At 38.5% G+C, this 27,688-nt stretch overlaps 1 protein-coding gene across 12 annotated transcripts in view; it reads right to left on the minus strand.

The window, feature by feature from the left end:
• Positions 1-27,688, minus strand: part of PRDM5 (PR/SET domain 5) — a 144,100-nt gene that overhangs the window by 20,690 nt on the left and 95,722 nt on the right. For 10 of the 12 annotated variants that reach the window (XM_050946428.1, XM_050946432.1, XM_050946435.1 and 7 more), the window contains one exon: positions 11,713-11,798. In XM_050946428.1, the coding sequence (XP_050802385.1) occupies positions 11,713-11,798 (86 nt within the window). Of the gene's footprint in view, positions 1-9,520; positions 9,602-11,712; positions 11,799-26,219; positions 27,037-27,688 lie in introns of those variants that run through there. The other 2 variants (XM_050946434.1, XM_050946436.1) reach the window with 2 other exon arrangements.

The following is a 27,688-nucleotide window of genomic DNA, read 5'->3' on the forward strand; positions in this document are numbered from 1 at the left end:
AACTACTTCACAGTTAAGCAGACAATGAATGAATAAGCAAAGAAAATCTTACAGAGTCCTGAGAAGGTCTAGAAACCCCCTGTAGACATTACCAGATGATGCAGTGGCATGGCTATTGGGTAGTTCTTTACATAAAAATCTATTAGTTTAGCAGCTGTGGCAACAGACTTCTGAGCATCTGTGGATTCCAGTGGCAGTGACAGGGTGGTTTTGTTTTTATTTTTTAACAAGTAAAAAGGGACTAAGGATAATTTTACTACCAATCAAATGGTAACACAGAATGCATTTGTCTGTTTTTTTTAAGGACCAACTTTCCTCTTAATGAAGGATTTGAGGGAGAGAGGGGGTAAAGGCAGAATCATGTCTGCTGCAACAAGGGCCGCTTATCTAGCTGATTTTTATACAGTTACATTTTAGTCTTACAGAAGCTATCAAATTGATTTATGTCTCAAAAAAAACATTGGCAATATTTTGTTAGGTCCCCTCCACCAGCATAACATCCCCTGTTGAGAAGAGAGGATAAGTCACCTAGATCACAGATGGTATGAGTTAATGAGGTCAAGTTTTGTACTAACATGAAAAATCTGAAAGAACTAATAAAATGTCTTTTCAACCATTGGAGATTGCTTAGAAATCAGAGCAAATGTCTCCTTCACAGACAGAGGTCTATTTAAAGTGTCCAACATGTATACAATTATTAGTGTAACATTTATTCAGGAAATAGGCACTTGGATCAAATACTGATAGGAATTCCTAATGCTTGGACTGGCCAGACAGAAATATTAAGCTTTTGTGATTTAAATTATTTTAAGATTCATAGACAAGAGATCATTAGATTATGAATAGCATGTTTTCTACTATTAAATTAATAATAGTATCTGCTGCTGCCAAAATTTAGCAGGAAAAATCTTTCAATTTACATGTACTGTATTGTGTATGTAATAAAGCTGATTGAAAAATTTCCATTTAACAAGTATTCAATGGAACATGGTTTTTATAGCAAAACAGACATTTTCACAAAACATGTCAGTTTTTATTCAATTTTTTTTTATTCACAATTGAAAACCAAAAACATTTTTCGGTTTTCAGTAACTGAAATGCAAAATTTTTCAGTTTTAAACAAAAAACTGAACATTTTAAAAGAACATTTGATAAAAATGAAAAAAAAATTAATGTTGAAATTTTTCTCACAAAAAAAAAAAAAAAAAAAAATCCTGACCAGCTCTAGTATATACTGTAGCTTGGTTTTATTATCACATTCACTTCTTGTATTTCACAGTTTCTCTACCTGTTTATGGCAATCCACTGCAAAGAAGTTCTATATAACCTGAAATAATTTCCGTCCCTGAGATTCAGTGAAAAGAGGTTTTATTTAAACAATCATGACAAAATGTGAACAGATGTTGATCTATCCTTAAAAGAAGAGCAACATCTACTTCAAAATATATTTTCCCTCTACTTGGAAAAAAAGTCATCAGTCAACTCCAGAAAATAAAAGGTGTGAAAATGTAGGCCCTGTGGTATTCATAACTTCTATCTCCTGTATGCAAACAAAGGGATTTCACATACAGCAACCACAGTACTTGCAAAAGCATCATCTTCAAGAGGACAGATGTTTGAGAACTCACTCATGTCTCACCAATGAGAAAATATAAACAGAAAAAACAGTTACCTACCTTTCATAACTGTTCTTTTAAACGTGTTGCTCATGACCATTCCAAGCTAGGTGTGTGCGCACCCATGCACACTGCTACTGGAGATTTTTCTCTTAGTAGTATCTCTAGGGCCGGTCCTAGCATTTCCCGCAATCCTGCGCTTATGCACGGTATAAAGGGGCACTGACAGTCCCGACCTTCTCAGTTCCTTCTTGCTGGCAACTCTGACAGAGGGATAGGAGTGCAGGGCATGAGCAACACATCTTGAAGAACAACAGTTACAAAAGGTAGCCAGCCATCATCATCATCATCTTCATGCTGACTCCATGCTAGGTGACTCCCAAGCAGTATCCCCGAAGGTGGACTCAGTTCACAGACATGCAGTCTGTAACATGAAGCTGGAGTCATCCCAAGCCTGCTGTGTAATGGCATAGTGGGAGGTGAAGGTATGAATCAAAGACCAAGTAGCAGTTCTGCAAATGTCCTGAATTGGAACCTGAGCAAGGAAGGCTACTGATGAAGCCTACACCCTCATGGAATGGGTGTTCATGATCGTCAGGGGTGGCACCTTAACCTGCTTGGAACAGAACCTGATGTAGGTGGTTATCCAAGACAAGATTCTCTGGGACGAGACCACCAGACCTTTCCATCTGCTACTGCTACAAAGAGCTGTGTCAACTTGTGAAAAGATTTAGTTGTTTCGAAGTAGAAGGCCAGGACCCGCCTAACATCCAAGGTATGCAGCCGGTGCTTGTCAGGTCTTATGAGGCTTTGGAAAGAAGACTGGTAGAAAGATGTTCTGATTAGTGGAACTGTGACACAGCCTTTTGTAAGAAAGCTGGGTGGGGGCACAGCAGTATATAGTCCTTGTAGAACATCACATAAGGAGGTTCTGATGGCAATATTCTAATCTCGGAGACCCTTCTGGTCAAAGTGATCGCCTCCAGAAAGGAGACTTTCCACAAGAGAAGCAGCAGAGAACAGGAAGCCAGCACCTCGAAGAGGAGACCAGTGAGTCTCGTCAGCACCAGGTTCAAGTCCCAGTGAGGGACCGGGTTGCAAACTTGCAGGTAGAGCTTCTCTAATACTTTCAGGAACCTGATCGCCATCTCATGGGAGAAGACTGATCTACTACGCACTGAAGGATGGAAGGCAGAGGTGGCCTTTAATTGACAAAAGATGCTTTAGGTGGGTTAGATAGTCTAAGATGAATTGTAGTGATGAACAGGAGGGAGAAAGGCCATTCCTGTTATGTCTCGTGGTGAACAGGTCCAACTGGGGAGTCCCCCACCTCTGGAAGATGTCATTGATCACTTCCAGGTGGAGGAACCACTCATGGCAATAGGAAAAGGACCTGCTGAGGTGATCCGCCAGTGTATTCCAGTTCTCTGGAAGGAGCGATACCTCAAGATGAGCTGCATGTTGGACTAGAATTTCCACACCTGTAGCACCTCCTGACACAGAGCCAAGGAGCAAGCTAATCCTTGTTTGTTGATATAGAACACCGAGGCCGTATTGCCTGTGAGAACCCGCACAGCCTTACCTGACAGGTAAGGAAGAAACACCTGGCAGACCAAGTGAATCACCCTGAGTTCTCTGCCAAATGAGAGCACCAGAGATAGCCCTTCCCCCATTGTCCTGCCAATAAAATGCAATTCTGATTTGGAGGGAATTCCTCAATGGCGAGTTTACTTAGCCTCCATGCTCATTCATGGCTTGAACTTGTTCGCACTGAAGTTAGTAATAAAACTCCAAATGAATTAAATGTTACAGAGAGAGAGAGAGAAAAAAAACTCTCTCACTCACTCTCTCTCACACACACACACTTTCTGCAAACAAGCCCTCAGTCTTAGCCTCTAAGCTAAAGCTACCAAAGGGAGTATCAAATGTGGTGGCCTAAATGTGAAAAACTAGTTGGCCTCATTAGCAGTCTTCTACATCAACAGTCCTCTGCTTGGTCATTGTCTAATAATTAAACAGGCCAAAAAAGTCAAATTTTGGTAAATAAAGTTAGGCACCTAAATAACTGGCTTGATTTGCAGAGGTGCTTGAAACTATTCTTGCATTCATTCAATGGGAGAACCCTGAAAACCAAGCCATGTGTTTAGCGTGTCTCAACATTGATTTAGATGCATAACTTCAGGAACCTACGGAGTTAACAGAATGAAACATAACACACATTACACTGTAATTTCTCTCTGTATCCTTAACATTTTAGTCAGCAGTATTCAAACCACTAGTAATTAGATTTAAAACGAATGGCAAAAGTAATATGTCTCATTGTTATCTTTTCTAAGGGCATACATAAATATATATCTATATCTACATCTATATCACTTGTATTAAATATTTTATATATTTATATATATATATATATATAATATTTAATACAAGTGATGAAACAGCATTTGGGGGTGCCCTTCTCTTCTTTCTATTTTCCATTATTGCCATGTACAATCTGGAACTTAATATAATAAGAGTGTTTTTAAAAAAAAAATGAAAAAGCTGATTCAACACAATGATGGCTTTGGAGTACACATATATGGTTACATTTAATAATATTCAAAAATGTATTTGAGTAAAATGCAGTAAGCTATTTCTTCTCAACAATTAAGCTTTGGGCCCTGCGGTAAGCAGCATCATGGTATATACTGTACATGATTTTGGAACAAACCCAAAACCTACTTCACTGGGTAGGTAGGTAGAACATGATATGTCCTCAAAGCTAACAGGATTTTTAAGCTCACTACATCAAGAACTTCTACGCATTCCCCTTTCACAATTCTTTGGGTGCTTCTATTTTTCCTTTTAAAAAATATAGTAGCTTTTATTAAAACAAATCCACACTTACATAAAAATTTAACATCAAGTTTGCCGGTATTTTCTCTTCTTTTCATTGTTGGAGGAGGTTTTGACTGCTCTTCTGTCTTTCCCCCTTCCTGTTTACTCCAGCATTAGAACTGACACCTAGGGCCACCCACAGTGTGCACTATTTAGCAGCTGCAAGGTCTAAATCAAACTCTGCAATGATTTTTCCGGCAGCCTTTCTTGTTCTGTGGATGGTTTGCAACCTAGTCCCACTGATGAAGTGCACACTGGTGAAGTGCATGACTTGTTATTGCATTTAGTAGACTTTACAATTTTCCATTTCAAAGGTTTAAGCAAAGCATTGTTTTCATTAGAACCATGTATAAGGCTTCTGAATAATAGTGCTAAATGATTTTTTTTTTAATTCCACATTTCTGTGATTAGCTAATGCAAAAATACTTGACAGATGACTCTTTAGACTTTTAGCTACCCCTGTCCTTAGAGTTCATGACAATAATTGTGTGGCAATATGTGTGAGAATCAACTATACTATAAAAATCAGTTTGAAGGTGGGGTGGAAAGTGAAGAAGGAATGGCACATAAATCACAGACTGAAATTTGTAATCTTTTGCGATATGACTAAAGTTAAATTAGAATATTAGAGATGATGTAACAGAATTTAGACCCTTAAGTCTTTTATAGTGAATTGTGTGCACTAAATTAAACCTAGAACTCTGTTAAGCCATCTAACCCAAAATAACTCCAAGAAATGTTGCCACTTAAGAATGTTTATTGGTTTATTTATTCTATTTTTATTAAAATATTTAAGAATTACTGGAAATGCAAATCTAAATTTTGATTTTTGGCCTATTCATATGATGTACATTTTTCTGCTTTTCTTTAAGAGCTATAAATTGCTTTTGAAAGAGTAATTGTTCACGAGCTTGTCTTTTTATTTTTCAGTTTGCTAGAAACAAAGGAAAATTAATGTATCTTATACTTTTATTTAAACTCTTAAATGTGCTTTTACTTAACCTCTGAAAGGATATCATTAAAGGATAAAGATAATCATAGCTAAGCAAAACTCAGTCAAAATGTCAAGTACTTTTGAGGTTTTATTTCATGTGAGGCTGAAGATTGAGGATTTGGGTTCCCTAAAAAACGGAGCAACCTGCCATCTGTGCATACATAGGATCTAATCAATTTTGACTTCAGTGGGCTTTGGATCAAATCCACTAGGACCAAGGGCAAGCTGAAACACAGCCTTGTGGAGAATCCATGCAATAGGACTCTGTCATATGTTTCCACAAAGACCTTTGTAAGGAATAGAGAGAAGTGGCCATGCTGGGGGCATGAACAGTGAGGGAACACATTGAACAAAGCCATAAGGATGAAACCTGATGTTGAAAATGAGCAATTAGACTGGTCACCCTATTCCCAGGAGAACCTAATCAGAGACAGATCACATGAAACAGAAATATTTTTCTTTCTTCAGCCCTGCTGTATTTCAACTAATTTTCAGTGCAGCAAAGCCTTTAGACTCAGGTTTTGCTCCATAGCACTGTGGAAACACAAGAGAAATTTCTTTATAGAGAGGAATGTATAGAAGGCAGCAACAAAAATGGCAATTGCTAACATTCATAAAAGTATTCTGTTTTGCACAGTCATGTTTTACTCTCAACACATCAGTACAACTTCCACTTTGGAGGGGAGAGGAAGATGATATAAATGGTGGTCACACATAGGCCTGGTCTACAATGGGAGGGGGGAGGGGAGAATTGATCTAAGTTACGCAACTTCAGCTATGTGGATAACGTAGCTGAAGTTGACATACTTAGATCTACTTACCATAGTGTCTTCACTGCGCTAAGTTGATGGCTGATGCTCTCCCATTGACTCTGCCTCGCCTCTCGCCCTGATGGAGTATCGGAGTCCACAGGAGAGCGCTTGGTGGTCGATTTATCACGTCTAGACTAGATGCGATAAATCGACCCCCGCTGGATCAATTGCTGCCTGTTGATCCAGCGGGTAATGTAGACAAGCCCTTAGACTGTCAGTCTTGATTGTACTCCTTTAGCTGACTTTGGGTAAAAAGGTCTATTTTTCTATAAAACTCAAAATGATGTTTAACAAAATATAAATAAATAAAGAGAAAAAGGTTCTCTTGAATACCAATTATTATCATATTCTAGCTGATTTTATAAAACATTAGATTTCAGAAAGGGTTGCCCTGTTTCTACAGATAACTAATGCAATTTTTTCAGCACCATTTTTTTTAAAATGCAGAACTGAGCAGAACTTAATTATTTCATTTGTGGGATGTCTTCCTCATCTCTTAATATCAGTTCAACAATATACACTGTATGAAAAATAGGCAGGCCATTATTACATGGACACAATTATGAATCATTTCATATCACAAAATACTGCATACATCAGTATACAATATTTGTATGCTTAAGTATCCAGGCCATGTTTAATTGTTCAGATGACAACTGAACGAAAAGTTTGTCTGAATAAGCAAAAAATACTCAGCTATTGGTCACCAGTGATTGTTTAAAATGCTTTACACATGTTTGTTGCTAGAAGGACATTATTGAATTCTGTGATCTTAGAAAAGATTTCACTAAATATCATCATCTAAACTTTGACCTTACTATTGTTTACATTGTTCGAAATACATTCATAGCAAACTATGAAAACTTGTCAACAAATAAAGCCTTTGTACTTTTAGATATCACAGCAGGAAATACTCACACATACAAGTGAACATTAGGAATAGAGCTGTGTGGAAAAATGTAATTTGGCTTTACAAAGGATTTCATAATTTCAAGATCTGATTTAGTTCTGATTTGGAACAAAACCCCAAAATTTTGAAAGGGAATGAATCCACAGCTCCAGGGCACTTCACCGGGTAGGCTGCCTTCCTGAACCATGGAAGCCTTGGGTGCCCCAGGGTCCCAACATATAGAACACTCACCTCAGAGGTGAGCTCACATCTCAAATGCTCAAACCACTGTACTAAAGGTTATAAGGGAGAGCTCCTCTTTCCCTTGACCCCACTTCCACCAGCATGAGGTTAAGGTATGCTCTGAAAATGCCTAATGGATGTTGGCTCCAAAAGCAATATAGGTGTATCAAATCCTAGACTCAGGATCCCAGTGAGACTTAGCTGCCCGAGTTCCTAGACTGACGCAACTGTGTGTATGCCCACTGGCAGAAATTTAGGGTATGTCTACACTGCACACTAAACCTGGGCTCTAATTCAGATGTGAGCCCAAGCCCCCACCTTCTGTCCACACACAAATCAGTCCGTCTCAGGTCAGTAAGCACTCAGTACCCTGCTAGAAGGGCGAGTCATAGCCTGAGTCTTGCTGTGACTTGGGTCAAAGCCCTGTCATTTTACAGTGTAGATGTGGCTCAAGTCACAGACCTGAGTCAGAAGGTCTGTGTAGTTCTGTACAGACACCTCATCAAGGCTGTGAGACCTGTACCTGGGTCTAGGAATTGTAAACTCAGGTTTTCAGTTCAGTCTGCATGCTCAAACAATGGTTTGGAAACACCATGTCCACAAGCCCAAGTCCCACAGACGTAGGTTTACAATGCAATATCAACATATCCTTGGGCACCTAGGGGACTTTAATGGTACACTCTCCAGGATCAAGGAATTTTAGGTGTCTCCAGAGTTAGTTGTCAGCTGAGCAGGGGTTCTGAGGATCTCAGTGGCACCTAAGTCTTGGCCTTAAACATCTAGGTCCGTTTATGGATCTAGGTCCATAAGGAACTACAGGTTTAAGGGTATCTAAATGTATATAAAAGTTTGTAAAAACATATCAACTAATATCCACATTAAGAAACCAAATACGTCTCAATATTTTGAACCTGAAAGTATCTGAAATTTGAATAAGCTATTTGCTGTTCAAACTGGGGTTTGCAGTGTGTAACCTCAGGGATGCAGAAGTGGTTTGACGGCACCGGGAATGTTGAATGGTGGAAATTTCTCTAGAATTTTCAGAAGCGCTCAGGATGGAACGTACTTTCATTAAGAAAAATCACAGTTTCCAATGTTTTATCTGAATTAAGCTAATATTAAGTTAATATTAAGCTAATATGTGCAAAGATAATTAACTATTGGAACAACCACTGATGGATTCTTTCTAAAATATATGCGCTAGCTCAGCCAGAACTTATGGGCTTGATGCAGGAATTACTGGGTAAAATTCTATGACCTGTTTTATGTCAGATTAGATTATTATAATGATTCCTTCTGGTCTTAAAATCAATGGTATTTTATTTTATACTATTAGTTACCTTTCAAACAATGACACCTTCATAGAAATTAAGTTTTCTGCTATCCAGATGCAAATATGGAGCTGGGGTGTGAAGGAGAGGGAAACATGAGGGCAACTTAATTATAGCGATAAGCTTGTTTACTCCAAACATGCCAGTATTGAGCCCCACTATTTTGAAATGACAGATCCCTACTCTGGTGTGAGTTTATATAAAATGTCACTCATATATAAACAAACTTGACTTTTAAACTTCAGAACTATGGGTTAAGTGGTATATAAATAACCTGACAGCACTAAAACCAGGAATTCAAACAGAATTCTGTGTCTGCCCACAACATGGCTGCAAGGATTTCCACTCATTTGCTTGTCAAAAAAGAGGAGAAATAGGACATTCCAGCCTCCTATTGGGCAGTCATGACATCTCAGATGTACTGAAATCATCATACTACATATGACATGAGTTGAGTAAGCTGAGGAAATGCTGTTTTCTTGGCTTCTGAACTGATGCTATTTTGATTAAATAATTGAATTATTACAACAATAAATTCTGTTTGAGCCATTTTAAACATAAAATAGAAAGATTACTTACCTGACCAATAAATGGAGTTCTCTGAGATGTGTGGTCTCTATATGTATTCCACACCAGGTGAGCAAGCACACTGTGCGCCTGAGACAAGAAGATTTTTGCTAGTGGTGTCTGTTGGTCTGCACCTGTGCTCTTCTCCTCCTCCTTAGCGTATAAATGGCAACGTGGACTGACCGCCTCTCCATTTACCTTTCTACCATGAATAGCCCCAGGATAAGACTCCACAGCAGAGATGAAGGAAGGTGGGTAGTGGAATATAGCTAGGGACCACATATGTTGAAAAATTCCAGTTAATGCTAGTAAAAATCTTCTGATCTCAGGCTCATACACACCTCAAACAGAATACATGTAGAGACCATCACTTGAAGAACTTTATTTATAGAAAACAAATTTCCACTCAGTAAAATCCAAATACCAATGTCTCCTGGTTGCTGCAGACTGACTAATTAGTGTATCTGGTTGAGCTGTTCTGTCATGCAGAAGCAGAGCTTGAAGCATTTCCTTTTTCCTTCTACCTCATATTCACGCAAGTCCTTAGCCCATCTTTCATTCAGTCCCATATTTTACATGTCTTTTAAAGCCAGCTGGCAAGTTTTAAAGGTGTTAATGGTGTTTTGCTTACATACAACAGTGGCAATGTGGAAAGACATATGGGAACACATGTAAGCAATGTATTAAGTAACAAGGGTCTAGCGAGCTGCCAGACTGAGAAGACAGAGAGAGAGAGAGAGAGTGAGTGAGTGAGTGAGTGAGTGAGTGAGTGAGTGAGTGAGTGAGTGAGTGAGTGAGTGAGTGAGTGAGTGAGTGAGTGAGTGAGTGAGTGAGTGAGTGAGTGAGTGAGTGAGTGAGTGAGTGTGTGTGTGTGTGTGTGTGTGTGTGTGTGTGTGTGTGTGTGTGTGTGTGTGTGTGAGAGAGAGAGAGATATATAAAAATTCCTTACAGAGGTGAGTTATTATGGATATCTAAGCGCATAAATAACACAAGGAAAATCCTAATGAATTACACTTCTCAGAAGAGCAATTCTGTAAGTATTCCAGTTCTGGCAAATAAAAGCTTCTTACTTCTTTGAAATGACTAATTTCCTTAGACTGCAAAAATAATGTGCTTCTGTGAGCACTTCATTGTCTGCATTATGCAGGTGATCAAGATCTATCTACACAAAGTGAAATTTACAATACTTTTCTATTCCACAAAAGGTGTCAGCGCACATCCAGCCTAGAATCTGTCCCCAACTTGGTGGGGGTGGGGGAGACCAGAAATAAATAGCACAAAACTGGTTATGATGACTTTACATCACTTGGGATTCTCATATGCAAGCAGAATTCATAGCTGCCTGTTTAAAGCCACCTCTTTCGCTAGACAGGCACAAGGGGGAGAGAGTGGGAGCAAGGATTGTCTTCAGTAAACAGATATACATGACTAGCCTTTTAAACCAGAACAGATGACTCCGGGGATATCTGTGATCCTAAGGTCAGAGAATAATCTTCAGAGACATCTCCAGCCTGCATTACAGATATTATTCCTACCTTCTTCACAAGGTTTTTTTAAGACTTAATTGATATTTGTAAACAGTTATTAGGGTAAAAGCGCTACACATGCCATTATTGTTATTAAGACAGACAGAGAGTTTGCCAGAGACTAGATCTGGAGGTAAAAGAAATACAAAAATGTAGGGCATTTAACTCTCTCTCTCTTACTAATAATGATGCTTTGATAGCGACACTAACCTATTAATTGATTTTAAACACTGAACAAGTCCCAAGACAACTTTGTTAGGAAGACAGTAATAATTACCCTTTTTTATATGTGGAAAAATGAGGCACACAAAAAAAAAACCCCAACTTGTCCAAGGTCACACACAGATCCATGTAGGAATCAGAAACAGAATTCTAAGATTATTAATTTTTATGCCCTTTCCCTCCATTTTGAAGCACAAATAATATCTTTGAAACATCCTCCCTTTATACAAATAGCAATAATTTATTTCCCTGCATTGTCCATGGACAATCACGGTTCTTAAGCAGGGGTAGGCAACCTATGGCACGGGTGCCAAAGGTGGCACGTGAGCTGATTTTCGGTGGCACACTCACTGCCCGAGTCCTGGCCACCAGTCCAGGGGGCTCTGCATTTTAATTTAATTTTAAATGAAGCTTCTTAAACATTTAAAAAACCTTATTTACTTTACATACAACGATAGTTTAGTTATATATTATAAGACTTACAGAAAGGGACCTTCTAAAAATGTTAAAATGTATTACTGGCATGTGAAACCTTAAATTAGAGTGAATGAATGAAGACTGGGCACACCGCTTCTGAAAGGTTGCCGACCCCCATTCTTAAGTAACAATTAAAGCAAGTGGGCCACGCTTACCCTTGTATGGGTGCGAATGTGCATCTTTAGTCCATCATTCTTGCTGAAAGCCTTGTCACAATAAGGACACTGGTAAGGGCGCTCACCTGAAAATAAGATGAGCATCAGAGTCAACAAATGCAGAGAGGAAAGAAACAATTGCCTCAGTACATCAAGGCAGCACAGCATGGTTGCGTGTCGAACATTTTTCTTTTCTAGTGTTCATGTTCAGTTCAAACAGAGAGAAAAAGATCTGAGCATTAGGGAAACTGCATATAAAGAACAAAAGATCTGTTTGGACAGCATGCAAGGCTGGATTAAAGTATCACTTTCAGCTGCTTGATTTTGTCATAAAATATGAAAACATGCAGAAAGGGATTAAAAAAAGCTGTTTGGTGACAACTGTGCTAGGATGAATTCTATTGTGGCTAGTACACGGTCACTTTTATGGTTAGTCACTAACTGTTCTCAAAGTACAGTACATTTCCCTCACTTCACATCTATTCATCATTAGAACCATTTGAGTGTCACAAGCCAATTTAATTACAAAGCCCACTTCTGTTCATTTGTTGATTTAACAAACAGGATGGCAGCAAGATCTGCCCTATGGGAGGCACAGCAGCTTCTGTGAGGTGCCCAATGACCTCAGTGGGAGTAGAGAGCACTCAGCACCTCACAGGATTGAACACTTAAATTGATGTAAATCAGGATAGTTTCTGCTGACTTCAGTGAAGTCACTCCGAATTTATACCATGTAACTCAGAGGCTAGGCCATTCAGATCCACTCAGTAGAGGTTTTCTGTAGCAATTCTATAATTTAAAACTAATGATAAATTTTACAATTTCTTACGTAAATTTTTCTTTTGAGTATTTTAGGCAATGTCCTGGAATAAGACTCCAGCACCTAGGCTAATTGCACACAAAAGGCTTATCAACAAAATCAGATTTCTTCCATCACCAAACATATTTTTCAACAAGCTAATCTATGCTAACTAATTTTCCAACTAAATGGAATCTATTCCGGCTAATAACATTGCTGCCTGGAGAACACTCCTTTATGTGCAGATACAACGAACCCCTTTCAGCCAATCTAGGAAAACTCAGTTGGTCATAAAAAAAGTCTTTACATGCATGCAGAACTTTGACAGGTTCCAAGCACTATATAAACATTAACTGACCTTCACAGCAACACTGCATGGTAAGTAAATAAGTAAGATTAGCTCCATTTTAAATATGGGAAAACTCTGGACAAGTTGCAATGATGTGCCCAAGGCCACAGAGTGAGTGAAGGGACGGCACAGCTAACTATGGGGACATTCATTCTGACTTGGAGCAAGGCAGACTTCCCCCGCCCGCTTTCCAGTTTTCATGTCACTGTTTGAGGTGCTTATCCTTGAGTGCTTGACAAAAAGATGTTGGATGTTTTGTTCCGTATGAACAAAAACTTGAGGAATTGCACAAGTGTGCATTGGAGCCAGCCTAGAGAAATAGTTTTTTAAAGTGACACACTGTGATTACATTATAGCTGACCCACTGGGTTTCAATGCTGCATGTATAGCCTTCTAGGAGCCTTGGCCTTTAATAGGCTGGCCCATTCTTTAATGCCTGTGGGGAAAGATCCCACTTAAATGAAAAAACAACAGAAATAAAGGCAATGGAGTACTTGTGAAATGCAAACACTCCCCTTTCCTCCACCCTGCCTTATCTTATTAAATACAAATGTATGGACTTGGCAAAGTATTTTTTAACAAGGCTGCTGTGTGATTCTGTGTGTTCTGAATTAGAAGTTTCACATCTGTTTGAAACTTGACACTATCTCTCATGACCCCTGATGTCCCTAATTTATGCTATGAGCCTTCGAACTCTGTAGGAGCCGCTGGTACTCAAACATTTAATTAATCCAGCTGACATTTTTATGTTTTAAAGCTTTTGTATTTTGAAGGTAAAGTCTGCAGAGGTCTGTAAGCAGATGAGTGCTGACAGCTAAGTGCTACCCCCCATTCTTCTTACAGAGGAAGACTTTTGCTTACAGGGACAGCTTAGACCTGGTCTGAAATCTATTAATACTGTCCTTCACAAATGTATCCTGTTGTTTATGGTTCTTGATAAATAGATGTTTAACAGCTTTCAGCGGATGCCTGTAGAGGGCAACACTGTGACTTTATATCAGCATATACCTGATAAAGCCTGCCTATGATCAGCCATCACACAATGTAAATTTGCACCTTACAACTCTTCGGTATGCAGCTCAGAATTCCTATCTAATTTTTACCGTTCAACAGACATGGAGACTGTGGGTTGATGGGGCTACAAGTCATTGTGGCCTGAGGTTTTAGTGAATTATACAAGTGTCTTCTCAACCATAACTATAGCATCAGTGATGACTGATAAAACATCTTTAATAAGATCCTAACTCATTTTATACTTATTCTTATTTTTGTTGTTTCTTTACCAGTTAAATTTTCTAAAACATTTCATATATGTGCCCAAAATATGCTCATATGTGAGCAATTGGCCCTTTTAGGCATGCAAACTGGCAACATGTAGTTACTCATCCTATTTACAAGCATCCCTCTCCCACATATATCCCTAGGGTTCTGCAGGATTAACGATGGGTCCTATTCAAGTCAAATTTCAATCTGTAACTACAGAACCTGTAGTACAACCCAAAAATCCTAACTTCTATGTAACTGACCCAGAAATGAGTGTGTGTATGTGTATGTATGTGTGTGTGTGTGGGGAATGAAAAAGTCTTATGTCAGCTTTTAAAATTATTACATGCTTCTTTCCCGCCCCTTGAATAAATGAAACCTGAGTTGGATTTCAAGAGTTGGGATGTATACAATCCTCATTATACCTGGCCAAAATTTCCCTTCCTCGCTTTGGATTATATTGTGCTACCCTTATTTACATCAGTGAGTGATCACCTGCTCACAAAAGAATCCCAACAGTGGATTTCTTAACGAGACTATCTGAGTGAACAGGTGCTTTCAAATGTATGTGCAGATTGCACAATAAAGCCCATTTTTGGCCCTACTGGCTAAATTTCAAGTTGTCCTAAAAGAAGAAAAACATCTTTGTTCCAAAGCATATTCAAAAATAATAAAAATTATGTATTTCTTCTGTGTGTTCCTGTTAAGCTTTTGCCCAGAGGGTGTATTTCATGCTGGAATATATCTTTAGTCTTGAAATGAGAGGTTCTCTCATTCTAAGAAAGTTAAGAAGTATTGGACATTAAATCAGGAGCAGCCAGTGCTATATAATAAATGCTGCTGGGGAGGTGACATTATCCATCTATGCTTTGGGATTTGTCTGTGATCAACCAAAAACCACCAAAAGTCAAATGTAAACATTGAAATTCCAAGCCTAGCTTCAGATCAATTCAGCCACAATAAATACTTGGGGATTTGCAGGTGCAAACCTTCTCTGATCAGGAAGGGAATCGATCTGTTGTGTTTGTGGAAGAGATTAAAAATAAGATGAATAATGTTAAGAAATGAAAATCTTCAGTAACTCATGTTTGCCCAGATCTTGCATATCCACCTCTTTTCTCCTCTCCTTACTGAAAAAAAAAGTTAACCTTAAAAAGAAATAAAGATGAATAATGTAGCATGGTTTTTGTACAGCACACTCAGTTTCTTTTTTAGATATACCACTAATAAGACTGGTATTGAGACACTGTAAATATGCAGGTCATCTTACCACACTGAGAAAAATCTCCTGGGTAGAATCTTTAGACTAAAGGATGTTAGCATCAACATCAACCATTCTACTCTAAGTTCCGAGATAGGCAGTAAAAAATAAAACATTTTTCAGGATCAGAACATTGGAGACGGACTAATTTGTGGTCTTGTCTATGGTAGCATCACTGTTTTTTGCAGTAAACAAATTAAAATGTTTTAAAATACTAATCTCTCTTGAAAAATGAAATATCTTAATTTAATTATTTTATGTGTAACACAGAAGGATGAGGTGTTGGCAAAAATCCTTCCCATCGCCTAATATTTATCTAATAAAATATAATTTCGGATACATATAATTTAAAAAACATCAATGACACAGGCCAATTTTTAACCAAAAAAACTTGCAACACCCTTATGCCTATAATCCTCATAAGAGCCGGTCTGACTTTTTTTTCCGCTGACAGCTGCAGCCCTGCTAGTAAGTCCCATGTGAGCCAATCTGATCTGTATACCCCAATCTGAACATTGCTAAAGGTTTCCTACATTCAGTGTTCACCAGACAGTTTCTATATCTGACCATACTACATTTGCTAACATCTTCAAACAACATACCCAAAATAATTTTATAAATGCAAATGATATCTGACACCCATAATAATCAACTAAATAAAAAAATAGCAGCTGTCTTACTAAAAAGAGCACAACAAACTTGAGTGACAAACGTAGTAAATGCTGCAGCTATCCCTCCAGTTACATTTCAGTGACTGTCATATCTCCATTGTTTAAAGTCAAACTGTTCAACAAATTACTTAAATTTCCTCTGATAAAACCCGTCAGATGCCTCAGAGAAACCATGCTAGGATTTGGAATTAATTCAAAGTCTAGATTAGGGGTCGGCAACCTTCAGCACATGGCTCAACAGGGCAATCCACTGGCACCGTAAGACATTTTGTTTACGTTGACCATCCGCAGGCACAGCCTGCCGCAGCTCCCAGTGACCGTGGCTTGCCACTCCAGGCCAATGGGAGCTGTGGGAAGCGGCAGCCGTGGCCTGAAGATGATCAACCTAAACAAAAATGTCTCGCGGCCTGCCAGCAGATTATCCTGATGGTTGCTGACCCCAGGTCTAGACATACTATTTCAAGTTTTTATTTAAATAAAACTAAACTTTCAATTTAATAAAAATAAATTTAATCCTAATATGGAATCAAACAAAACTACTGCATGGTAGAAAACGATATGGGAGTTTTATGAAAAGTAAGATGTCATGATTAAATGTCCATGTATTACTTTAAAAATGTGTATGTATTTAAAGACCTAGCCATTTCAATTTGAGATCATTCACAATATGTACTGGACACTAATACAGCTTAAAAACTAAAATTTATTTAGATTCCACCACTCTTATTCACATCCTCTAGGATCTTACTCTATAAACAGTTCCTCTGATTTAATCAGACCACTTGTGGAGTAAGGAACTACAACATGAGTTGGATATCAGAATCTGGCCCCAACTTCTCATATCTTCTGGAACCATAAAAAAGTCATTTTCCTACCAATGAGTTCAGCAGCTATGGTCAAATGTCTTGAGCCTGATGACGCAGCAGGATTTTGACAAGGGACTAAAATGTGTCTTACTTGGTGGTACCTCCCTACTTATTTTGCTGTCACTGTAATAAACCATAGTTCTCCAAATTGACTCTCATTTTTAAAAATCTAGGGGAAAACTAGACATAAAAATCATTATAATAATATTTTGTTAGAAGTTACTAATTATTAAACAACCTCTTGTGTAAGACTAAACAAATGATCATTTAAAAAAATTACAGTAATGTCTAGTGCAGAGGTCTCCAATCCGTGGGACTCGCCCGCCTTAAGGGGGCAAGGAGGAACGTTTGGGGGGTGGGAGGGCACAGCTGCTGCCTGGGCCAGCCCCCACCAGGGGGTAGGAGGTGGGGAAGGAGCGCCACTCAGCTCTGCTCCTGGCCCCAACCGCTGGCCCCACGCCTGGGAGCCCTGCTCTCGGCCACTGGCCCCGCACCCGGGGGCCCTGGCTGCTCCCACTCCCAGCTGGCCCAGTCTCCTTACCCCTGTCCACACATCCCCACTCCTGGAGCCACGGCCTGGGAGGGGAGGCACAGACAGGGGTAAGGAGGAGGCACGAGGTACAAAGTTTGGGGACCACTGGTCTAAAGGTCTCTATTGAAATCAGGACAGTTTACAAACACATAATAGGACAGAGTCCCACCTTGAAGAGCTTACAATCTAATTAGACAAGACAAAAAGTGGAAAGGGAAACAGGCATAGAGACAAGAGCCAGAAATGTGGCATCTATTTGAAGAACTACTGTATATAAAATGAAGCAGTCTTATGAGGATCTTCATTCACTTAGGTTTGGCAAAAAATATTTTAAATAATTTCAATGGATAATATCAATATTTATTTTTAAGCATTTTTTCAATGTTTATTTCATTTTTTAAAAAAATGTTCATGGTGCAAAATTTTGGGTTGTAAGAATTTTTTAAATTTTTATCTATTTAAATTTTCAGTTGTGGGAAACTAAGGGTGGGGGTCAGACAATTATTTAATGTCAGCAGACATTGAGATTCAAAAAGTTAAAGTTTATATCTGGTAAAGCACAAATTTCCCACATTATAGGTCAAAATATGCAAAGCAAATATCCTTAAAATCAAACTCTAGTTCTCAAGCAGCATTGTTCTTACTTTGCCTACCTCTAAATTTCAGTCATGATCAATGGAAATATTTTGTGCTTGCGTGTGTGTGTGTGTGCACAGTGAAATCAATATTTACTGACATTTACCAATAAAAAACAAATACTTCCAAGCCTAATTACATTGCACTGGCATTCATTTTGTTTAATTTCTCTTAAAAAAATTAATATCCATCCATGAGATACCTCTACTGGTTAATGTGTAGCTTTTCTCTCACTGATAGGTGATTCTTCGTTACCATTATTAGTGTTGAGTGGTTCATCTAGCCTTGTATCATTCCATCTGATTTACTGGAGTTGCTTTATATTAGTTAATTTAGAACTTGACAGAGTTAGAGCACCAATGTATCAGATAGTATGTTTAAAAGCATATGAACCTTGAATGCTGGTTCAGTTGAAGATTTTGCACAGTGGGTCAACTGAAGTCAGAGGCAGCCTTTCCACTGATTCCAGTGAGCACTGGATCAGGCCCAATGTGCTTAATTTAAAATCAAATTTGTTTTTTTTAAAATGACCTTGCAGAAAAATATTTTTAAGGAGCCAATCCTGCTGAATGTTGAGGACGCTCAGAACCTTCCATAAGGCACTTAGCATCTTGTAGGATCAACTCATATACATGCAATGAACTTGTCTTATAAAGATTACTAAAGACTCTATATAAGGGGCATTTCAAGTGTATTATTTTTAAAAGGTGATTTTCAAAGGGACTTTGTTGAACTGCAGCTCTGAAATTCCCTGGGTTTAAATACCTGATTTGAGAGCAGCCTAAAGTTGATTAGAGTTCAAAAATAAAATAAAAAATCCATCACCACACAATTCTGGTGGAATGGAGACAATGCTCCTGGGGAGAAGTGGTTAAGCAACAGGGACATCTGGATCACATATGCAACACCCCCTACCAGGTGATCAATAGGGCAGTCCAGAAAGGGAGTTGTAAGAGCCCCTTTTAGTCAGAGATAATGTGGGGTGATGACAGCATTCAATAGCAAGTTGAGATGGGCAAAAGGTTAAAAGATAGAACAAAATTATAATCTGTGGCATATGCTTAGAATTGTATCTGTTCTGGAGTGCCTCACTCTTTACACATATACCTTATGCTGCTACTGTTCCGCACCTTGAGCTTCCACTAAAGTAAATAGGAGTTTTGTGTTCATAAGAATACTGAGCATTGATTTGATTATTATTTTATAATCAGAGGGAGAGAGAAAGAGAGAAAAATCCACAACAGTCACTAAGAAATGATTCACTGTCTACTGAAATCACGGGACAGCTCCCACTGACTTTAACAAGGAATACTGGGAACAAAAATCACCACACAGGTGGATTATCTTGTGAAGATTAAATACGTAATATTGGTTTCTCTAGCACTCTTTCAACTTCCAAATACATTCAGATAATACTCAGTTAAGTATTTATTTCTAAGTGCAAAATGATTTATTAACTCAGAGAAGACAAAAATCTCATTGCAAATAAGGTGCAATTTCCATTTCCCCAATTTCACAGTTATGGGGTCAAATTTTCAAATGTGCCTGTGTGTGGCTTAGGTAAATAAGGCACTTTTGAACTTGTTACCATTGGATACTAGCAAGGCCAAACTGAGTAATACCAAATGGGTCAGTATTCAAGCAGTGATCTTGGCCAAACACTGTAACTAACTGTTCTGTATACGAACTCAACAATTAGGCTCAATGGATAAAGCAGACGATAAATAAGAGAGGTGTTTTTACCCTTTCCCTTCCCAAATATTTTGCTCATTTGGTTTAATATCAATCATTTAAATGTACCATTGGATGTTCAGGGCTTCAGAAGGGATAAACGAAAACATTTAGTAATAGCTTAAAAATTTCTCTCATGTCAAAAGCCAAGCTATTTTATAACGGTTTGAAAGATACAATACAGGTTTTTCAATATTTCTGGTTTCCAATTGGGACCAGAACCAGAAAAGCCAAAATTCTTGTGCAATTATATACCCTGAACTTAGCTGGATATGAGGGGTGGGGTTATATTACTTCACTGGGGTGAGAGAAGAGATCTTGCACTGAGACATAATGATTCCATTACATGCCAAAAATGGAGAAAAGGTCTTCAGCTGTGGTTCATTAAGAGGTGTTTCTTGGGCTGGAGGTTTCTTGTTGAAAGGACCTATACTTCCTACATTCTAATCAGGATTCTAACTGGACATGATCTGAACACAAGTGGCCAAGTATTTCTGTATTTTGTTTTTGCTCCCCTGATTATAAAAACAGAACCTTTTTGTTTGTGGATGTTCCTTAGCCAAGAGGCAACACTTGTATATCCTCACCTACAAGGGAGAACCATAACTGCTTTTCTGTGACTCAACCAAATGTGTTTCCTACTCTCAAGTAAAATTAGAACTACCAAAAGAGAAATCCTGAAAAAATGTTCTTTCCAAAAAAGAAAATAAATCAGGTTGTTTTAACCAGACCTTTTAGTATTTTTTCCTTTTTATGTGCTCAGCCATCTCTTATTCTTGGGCATTAGAGCGACAATAGAGAAAGTCTGTTCTTGGAGATTTCTAGTTTAATTTTGCAGACTGAAGAGGTTTGAAGTGTCTAGATTAGTTTCAGATAAGCATCCAACCAGGAGGGACCATCAAAAGCTTCATCATATGGTAGGAGTTTTGTTTGTTTGTTTTAAAAGTCAAAGGCTAATCAGAAATTACAATTCTGCAAAAGTCAATAAGTAAGGAAGAAGCAAATTGTTAATCAGACAGAATATTACTAATTTTATAATCAAATTCATAATTTTAGCCATAACTCTACCAAACATTACCATTACTTAAAAGAATGAGAACAGCTCAAGTTCGATTCTTTTCACTTATCAGTGGAATGGAATGATTCTGCTTCCCCAAGAAAGGAGCATTAAAATCTATGACCTCCGTGAACCCAGTGCTGGTATTTTTTTAAACTATACACATTAATCAAACTATTAGGTGTGTAACTCATTTGATCTAAAGAAGTTTCTTGCATTCAAGAAAACTATTCTTTCTAAGAATATATCTTTCTCATCCACTAGTAGTAGACAACAAGAAGCTGACAGCTTCATGAGACTTTACAGGTATTTTTGAAGATATAACTCTTGCATGGAGATAAATAGAATAATGATGTATAAGCTGAAAGGTTTAAGAATGCAGAGTCCTTAGCTCTGGGTCTTGATCTCTTTTTTTAATCTATTAGTTTAAAAAAAGAAAGTGTATCTACAGGTTATTGAACAGAGACAACCTATTTAAAGATATTTGGAAGCTGTTCATGGACAAGATACTTTTGATAAAGATACTGATATGCAGAGCCAATTCTGCTCTTAATTATATCTGTGCAATTCATATTAACAAGTTGCATAATATAAGAGCAGAATTTGGCCCTCAATTTTTAAACACAGTTGGGTTCACGCGAAGGGGAAAATATCTTCAAATATGATTTTCTAAAAGTATGAAAAGAACTTCAAAAGACTGCCAAAAATTTATTAAATATGGAAAAGAAAACAATGGTAAGAAAAACCTTGATATTTTGGCAATTAAGATGTAGAATCAAGGTTCCAGTTGATTTTGTCATTTTAATGCAACTTTAGTATTATCTGTAATTTATCTACGCTGAATTAGAGCTAAAGGAATTCTCTCAACATTATTTCAAGAATTAAAAGCTAGCTTATTGCACAGAGTATAACAATATATAGGAAAGCTACACTGTATGCTATGGATTAATTTAAACAGATATAACATTAAAGAAATAAATATGTTGGGACAACATTTAGGGCCTGAACTAAAGTAAATTCTTTGGGAGTCCTTCTATTGACTTAACTGAGCTTTCGCCTTAGGCTCCTTGGCTAAAAGTGGGGGGAAACAGAGAAAAAAATCAAGTCTATCTCTTTATGCTTAACTCATCATCACACACATGAATATCTTCAAAAATCTGATGTGCAAGATCATCGATTGTCCATCACCAGCCCCCAAGCCCTGTTTATTGGAATTGGTAGAGAATGGAATGACTTTACACTCAGCACATCCTTGCTACTATGCATTGAAAAACAGCAGCTGTAAAAATAAACTCATCACACACCAAACTGTGATGCACAACTTCAAATACGGTATTCTAAGAGTTTCTATTCTTTTTTTAGATGGCATAATCAATTAGGAGACCAGCCACACAATTATTTTTTTTAAAATATGAGACAGTGATTTATTATCACATTTAAATAACTGTGTGTAAAGGTAGATGCAAGAAAACACAAACAACAGCCGGTATCTGTTAGCACTGAAAGTTAGTTGAAACTTTAGGCAAATAATTAACCTCCTGGCCCAGAGCTTTAAAACCCCCAAAAGCAGTTCATAGAATTTCTTTCACAATTTATGAACAATCAGTGGAATTTATGTCACAGTCAGAGGATTCTTTTGCTGAATTAACCCCAGCTCCCTCTGACCCTGAGAAGCCATAAACCAACAGGATATAGCAGGGAGAGAATGTGCTATAGTGTTTCTGCTGACCTACAGAGTGCTGTCTCTGTCATTCCAGGGCTGGAAACCCAGATGATGAATTACAGAGCATATGCCAGGCTCAGACCCAAACATCCACCTTCTTATACACATGCACACACAGACGGCTCCACTCACCCCAAACTGGCAGTTACAGCTGAAAGGGCAAGTACTGTTAGGCCTCATTTACAGAGGCCTATTCTAAGATAAAAGGGAACAGAAAATTGCTTATTTGAGGGAGCGTGCATACATCTGTGAGTAACACCATTTGAGAACATGCGCCATGTATTAAACAACAGTGAAGAGGATTGCTTTAAAATTTTAGAGATGGGTTACAGTGCTTGGGAACAATACTTTGTAAAGAAGGGTCTTTCAAACTGTGGCTCATGGTGAGATTGCAAATTGGGTCAAGGTGGGTCACAATAGGTCATATAAAATAAATTCAATATAGCATATGATAATACTGGATCCATAACATAAGACTTGTAATGGTGTGCCACTTTCAGGCCAACGTAGTGTTGTAACATGAGCATCCCATGTAGGAGTTCAGTGTGGATTAATGCAGGATGCTAGAGCCCCTACTAATAAAAGAAAATTAATCTGAGCCCGTGTGTGCCTGGATTTATCTCATACAAAACAGGACAAGCCCCGCTGAACATAGTTATATAAAACATGAATCACCGGTACCCATGCTGAGAGAACATGACAACCCACGTCACTGAACTGGGACACCAGCCACGTCAGCTGTAATCACTAAGGCCTGAGGGCATTTCTGAGTCATTCACAACTGTGATGTTCAGTCTTTGTCAAAACTCAGCCCTGGCTCGGGGAGGGGGGGGGGGGAAGATATGACCCAGGAAGATGGATTGTTTCATTCAGAGCTCAGAATGAAATGAGATATGCAGAAATGTGATGACAAACATAGGAGGGTATAATTTTGAATTGATTTCATTCAAAACCACAGTGTTTAGTGAATGCCAACAGCATGAAGTCTTCAAAATTATTGTAACATTTAGAAACCATGGCTTCATGTTTAATACGCAGCCAAGGTCTCTTACTGCTCAGAAAAACTCCTAAAAAACTGTGTCAGGTCTTTCCCAGAGCAGTTCAAAGTAATGAACTTTATTATTAAAGGCCATGATGACAGGGATTACCTTCACTGGCAACTCATATTTCCCTTTGCAGCGATGTAGCCCCTCAGAAGGTGAAGCACTACTTTGACCCTTTCAATTAACTGGAGAAGTACAGATTGTCCACAATGAACAGCACAATGAATCTCCTCTTTTTGACAACTTCAATAATTCATCTTGGTGGCACACATGGTCTAGTATCAGGGGGTAGCCGTGTTAGTCTGTAGCCATAAAAACAATAAGGAGTCCGGTGCCACCTTAAAGACTAACAGATTTATTTGGGCATAAGCTTTCGTGGGTAAAAAAACCACTTCTTCAGAAGACAGAATATGTCTTCTTCAGAAGAAGTGTTTTTTTACACACAAAAGCTTATGCCCAAATAAATCTGTCAGTCTTTAACGTGCCACCAGACTCTTTGTTGTTTTTACACATGGTCTAAACTTTGCTGACATCTTTGGTTACCAGGGCAAGCTGAATTCTTCTCTCAATGCAAGATGGTGTAAAAGCATTCACCAGAAAACCTGGCAATCAGTTTAACCAACTGCATGACACTGAAGTTATTCCCTTTTATTTCAAATTTCACTAGGGTAACTGTAGAATTAGTCAGGAACCAAAAGGAATGCATAAAATCAGTGTCTGAAGAAACTTTGTATCTAGCTGTCTATTTCTGTAGATTTACTAATATATATCTGGTGAACCATAGAGAGGAAAGACGTGAATCACAAACACCATGCAAAATATTAATGACTTGGTAGCAATAATTAGTCTATTGCAAGCAAACAGACAGTTCTTAACGATGACGAGGTACTGCAAGTGACTTAAGGTATGTCTACACTACAGAATTAGGTTGATTTTATAGAAGTCGATTTTTAGAAATCGATTTTATACAGTTGATTGCGTATGTCCATGCTAAGCACATTAAGTCAGTGGAGTGCGTCCTCACTACCGTGGCTAGCATCGATTTAAGGAGTGGTGCACTGTGGGTAGCTATCCCACAGTTCCTGCAGTCTCCGCCCATTGGAATTCTGGGTTAAGCTCCCAATGTCTGATGGGGCAAAAACATTATTGTGTGTGGTTTGGGGTACATGACGTCACTCTCCCCTCTTTCCCCCACTCTGTGAAAGCAACGGCAGACAATTGTTTTGTGCCAGACACCAGGGTGATTAGAAAAGCACAGCAAGGCACGCTGTGCATTAGAGAGACTTTGAAAACTAGTTTCTTGACTGGTCAGGCTGTGGTGTGACAGTTGTGTGTGTTTCTTCTTGATGCAAACCCACCCGCTTTGTTGATTTTAATTCCATGTAAGCCAACCACCCTCTTCCCTTCAAAATAAAGTAACTATTGTTTTGAAAGCATGCAGTCTTTCTTTATTAATTTAAAAAAAATAAAAATAAAAAAAAGAGATAACGGACAAGGCCACATTGCTTATTGTAGCCACACTAAAAAAAAATCAAATTGTTTGAATGACAGCCTTTTGTTACTTGGGCCATCCTCTGGCAGTGGAGTGGCTGGGTGCCTGGAGCCTCCCTCCCCGTGTTCCTGGGCATCTGGATGAGGAGGCTATGGAACATTAGGAGGAGGGTAGGCGGTTATACAGAGGATGCAGCGGGAGTCTGTGCTCGTTGGCTTTCCTGCAGCTCCAACAGATGATTCATCAAGTATGTTTGCTCTCCAATTAGCCTCAGCATCGCGTCCTGCCTCCACTCTTTGTGCTCACTTAATTCTTTCCTGGCCTCTGTGACTGAATGCCTCCATGCATTAAGCTGTGCCCTATCAGTGTGGAAGGACTGCTTAAGCTCAGAAAACATGGCATCACGAGTGCGTTTTTTTTGCCTTCTAATCTGAGATAACCTCAGGGACGGAGATGATAGGGGGAGTGTAGAAACATTTTACACTCTATGCTTCTTGGAGGACTGCATGATCAGCTGTGCTGCTGACTTTACCATGCTGACCAAACAGGAAATGAAATTCAAAAATTTCCCAGGGCTTTTCCTGTGTACCTAGCTAGCGCATTGGAGTTCAAAGTGCTGTCCAGAGCGGTCACAATGGAGCACTCTGGGATAGGTCCTGGAGGCCAATACTATTGATTTCTGTCCACAATACCACAAATTCAACCCAGTAAAGTTGATTTTAGCACTACTCCCCTCACCGAGGAGAAGTATAGAAACTGATTTTAAGAGCCCTTTAGGTGGATGGAATGGGTTGGTTGTGTGGACGCATTCATTTTTAAAATCAACCTAACACGGCTAAATTCGACCTAATCCCATAGCGTAGACCAGGCCGTTATCTTGTCATGTTCTGTGAAGGAGAAGTTTCCAGCTTTAGATACAAAAATCTTGAAAGTTCTCATCCCCTTTCTTTAATGGCGGCAATAATACTGAAGCATTTCAATTATCTATTGATCAAAGAATTACTTAAGCCTGCATATTTCTCCAATTTCTTGTGTAGACCATAATCTTTCAGCCAGGCTCATCCCTCACATCGAACTGTGAATATACTTTTTTTTGCACTCCTTTATGATTCAAGTAAGCCTCCTAAAATATCGTAGTTATTGTTTCTGGTACAGTTATGGCTCCAAATTGTTGTTTTATCATAGTTCCCATTAGAGGTCTTGCAAGGACTGGGTTCATGAACCCTTTTCTCAAAGTTTGAGAAATAATGCTTGAAGGAGCCAAAGCGTTAAGTGTCATGGATAATGCTGTACATGTAAATAGAATTTTCAATCTGACAGCTATAAAATCCCCTCTGTTCAAAAGAGATCTATTGTCTGATTTGAAAGTAACTAACACTGCTTTACACTTGAGAAATGAAGTCTAACATCTGTAGTTCATAGAAACAGGGAAGGTGTGGCGTTCAAGAACAAACAATAGTCTACAACAGAAATTTTAAAAAGCATAATAGGATTGTGAGGAGAGAAAACTAAAGCACTTCATCTAAAAGATGGGGCTGGAACACACAGATAATCTATGATAATCTACCTATACCAAGCAAGGCAAATAATGATTTATGCAGCCATGCAGGTGAAAAGATTTTACGTTCAACAAACTGGGGAGTGGGAATCCAGAGTTTTTAATGAAGAACCGGAGTAATATATTGAAATTTCCTGAACACTGTGAGATTGTGGACAACAGTATTTCGGAAAAGCAGTAAATTACTCATAATTCTCATGTCCAGTATTCAAAAATATAGGAAAACTAAAAGGTGAAAGAGTTCCTTGTGGGATGGCAATGTAAGGAAGAAAAAATATTTTTGGTTAAAAAAAAATCTTTTCTCTGAACTATGTCAACTTTGTCTTCAAGGACAGCCATATTCCTAAAAAGGATAACAGAGATAATAATCAGCCAACACTTGCCTAAGGAACATCTGGTGGAAGCAAATGAAAACAATTTTGTCCTTAAATAGAATAGGCTGAAGAAAATCTGACACCGCACTAGTACTGCAACAAATCCAGACATATGGTGATCAACAAACATAAAGCCACAAGCCCTACACTGACTTGCAAATATATGTACAGAAAGTTTTATAAGGGAGGGTGGTTCTGCTATGAACTATATGTGAGGCCTACAGTGCATTATAATGCTATTATGAAACAGAAATAATGTATAAAGCCAACATAAATTAGATCATTCCCATTTCCTTACTGGAGTTATATTTAATTATCTGTATTGTGAAAGCAGCCAAAGACACCAGTTAGGCTGGGATTCCATTTTGCTAGATGCTGCATAGTAACGCACAATTCCCCTCTACTCCCACAAAAATTCACATATTCCCCTCAAGGGTGAGGAGTTTCCTGGAGAGGGCAGAGCCACCACAGGCTTCTTTCACCCACAGGCCATTTGCTCCAAGTTTTACGGGGAGAGAAGGACAAGGAAAGGGGGTTGCTGCCCTTCACTCCTTAGAGAGCACCTGAAGCTCCCATTGGTTGTAATGTTGTGGAAGAAACAGATATGGAGGACAGAAGAAG

This window comes from Gopherus flavomarginatus, chromosome 3, assembly GCF_025201925.1.
Source record: "Gopherus flavomarginatus isolate rGopFla2 chromosome 3, rGopFla2.mat.asm, whole genome shotgun sequence".
Classification (NCBI taxonomy): Eukaryota; Metazoa; Chordata; order Testudines; family Testudinidae; genus Gopherus; species Gopherus flavomarginatus.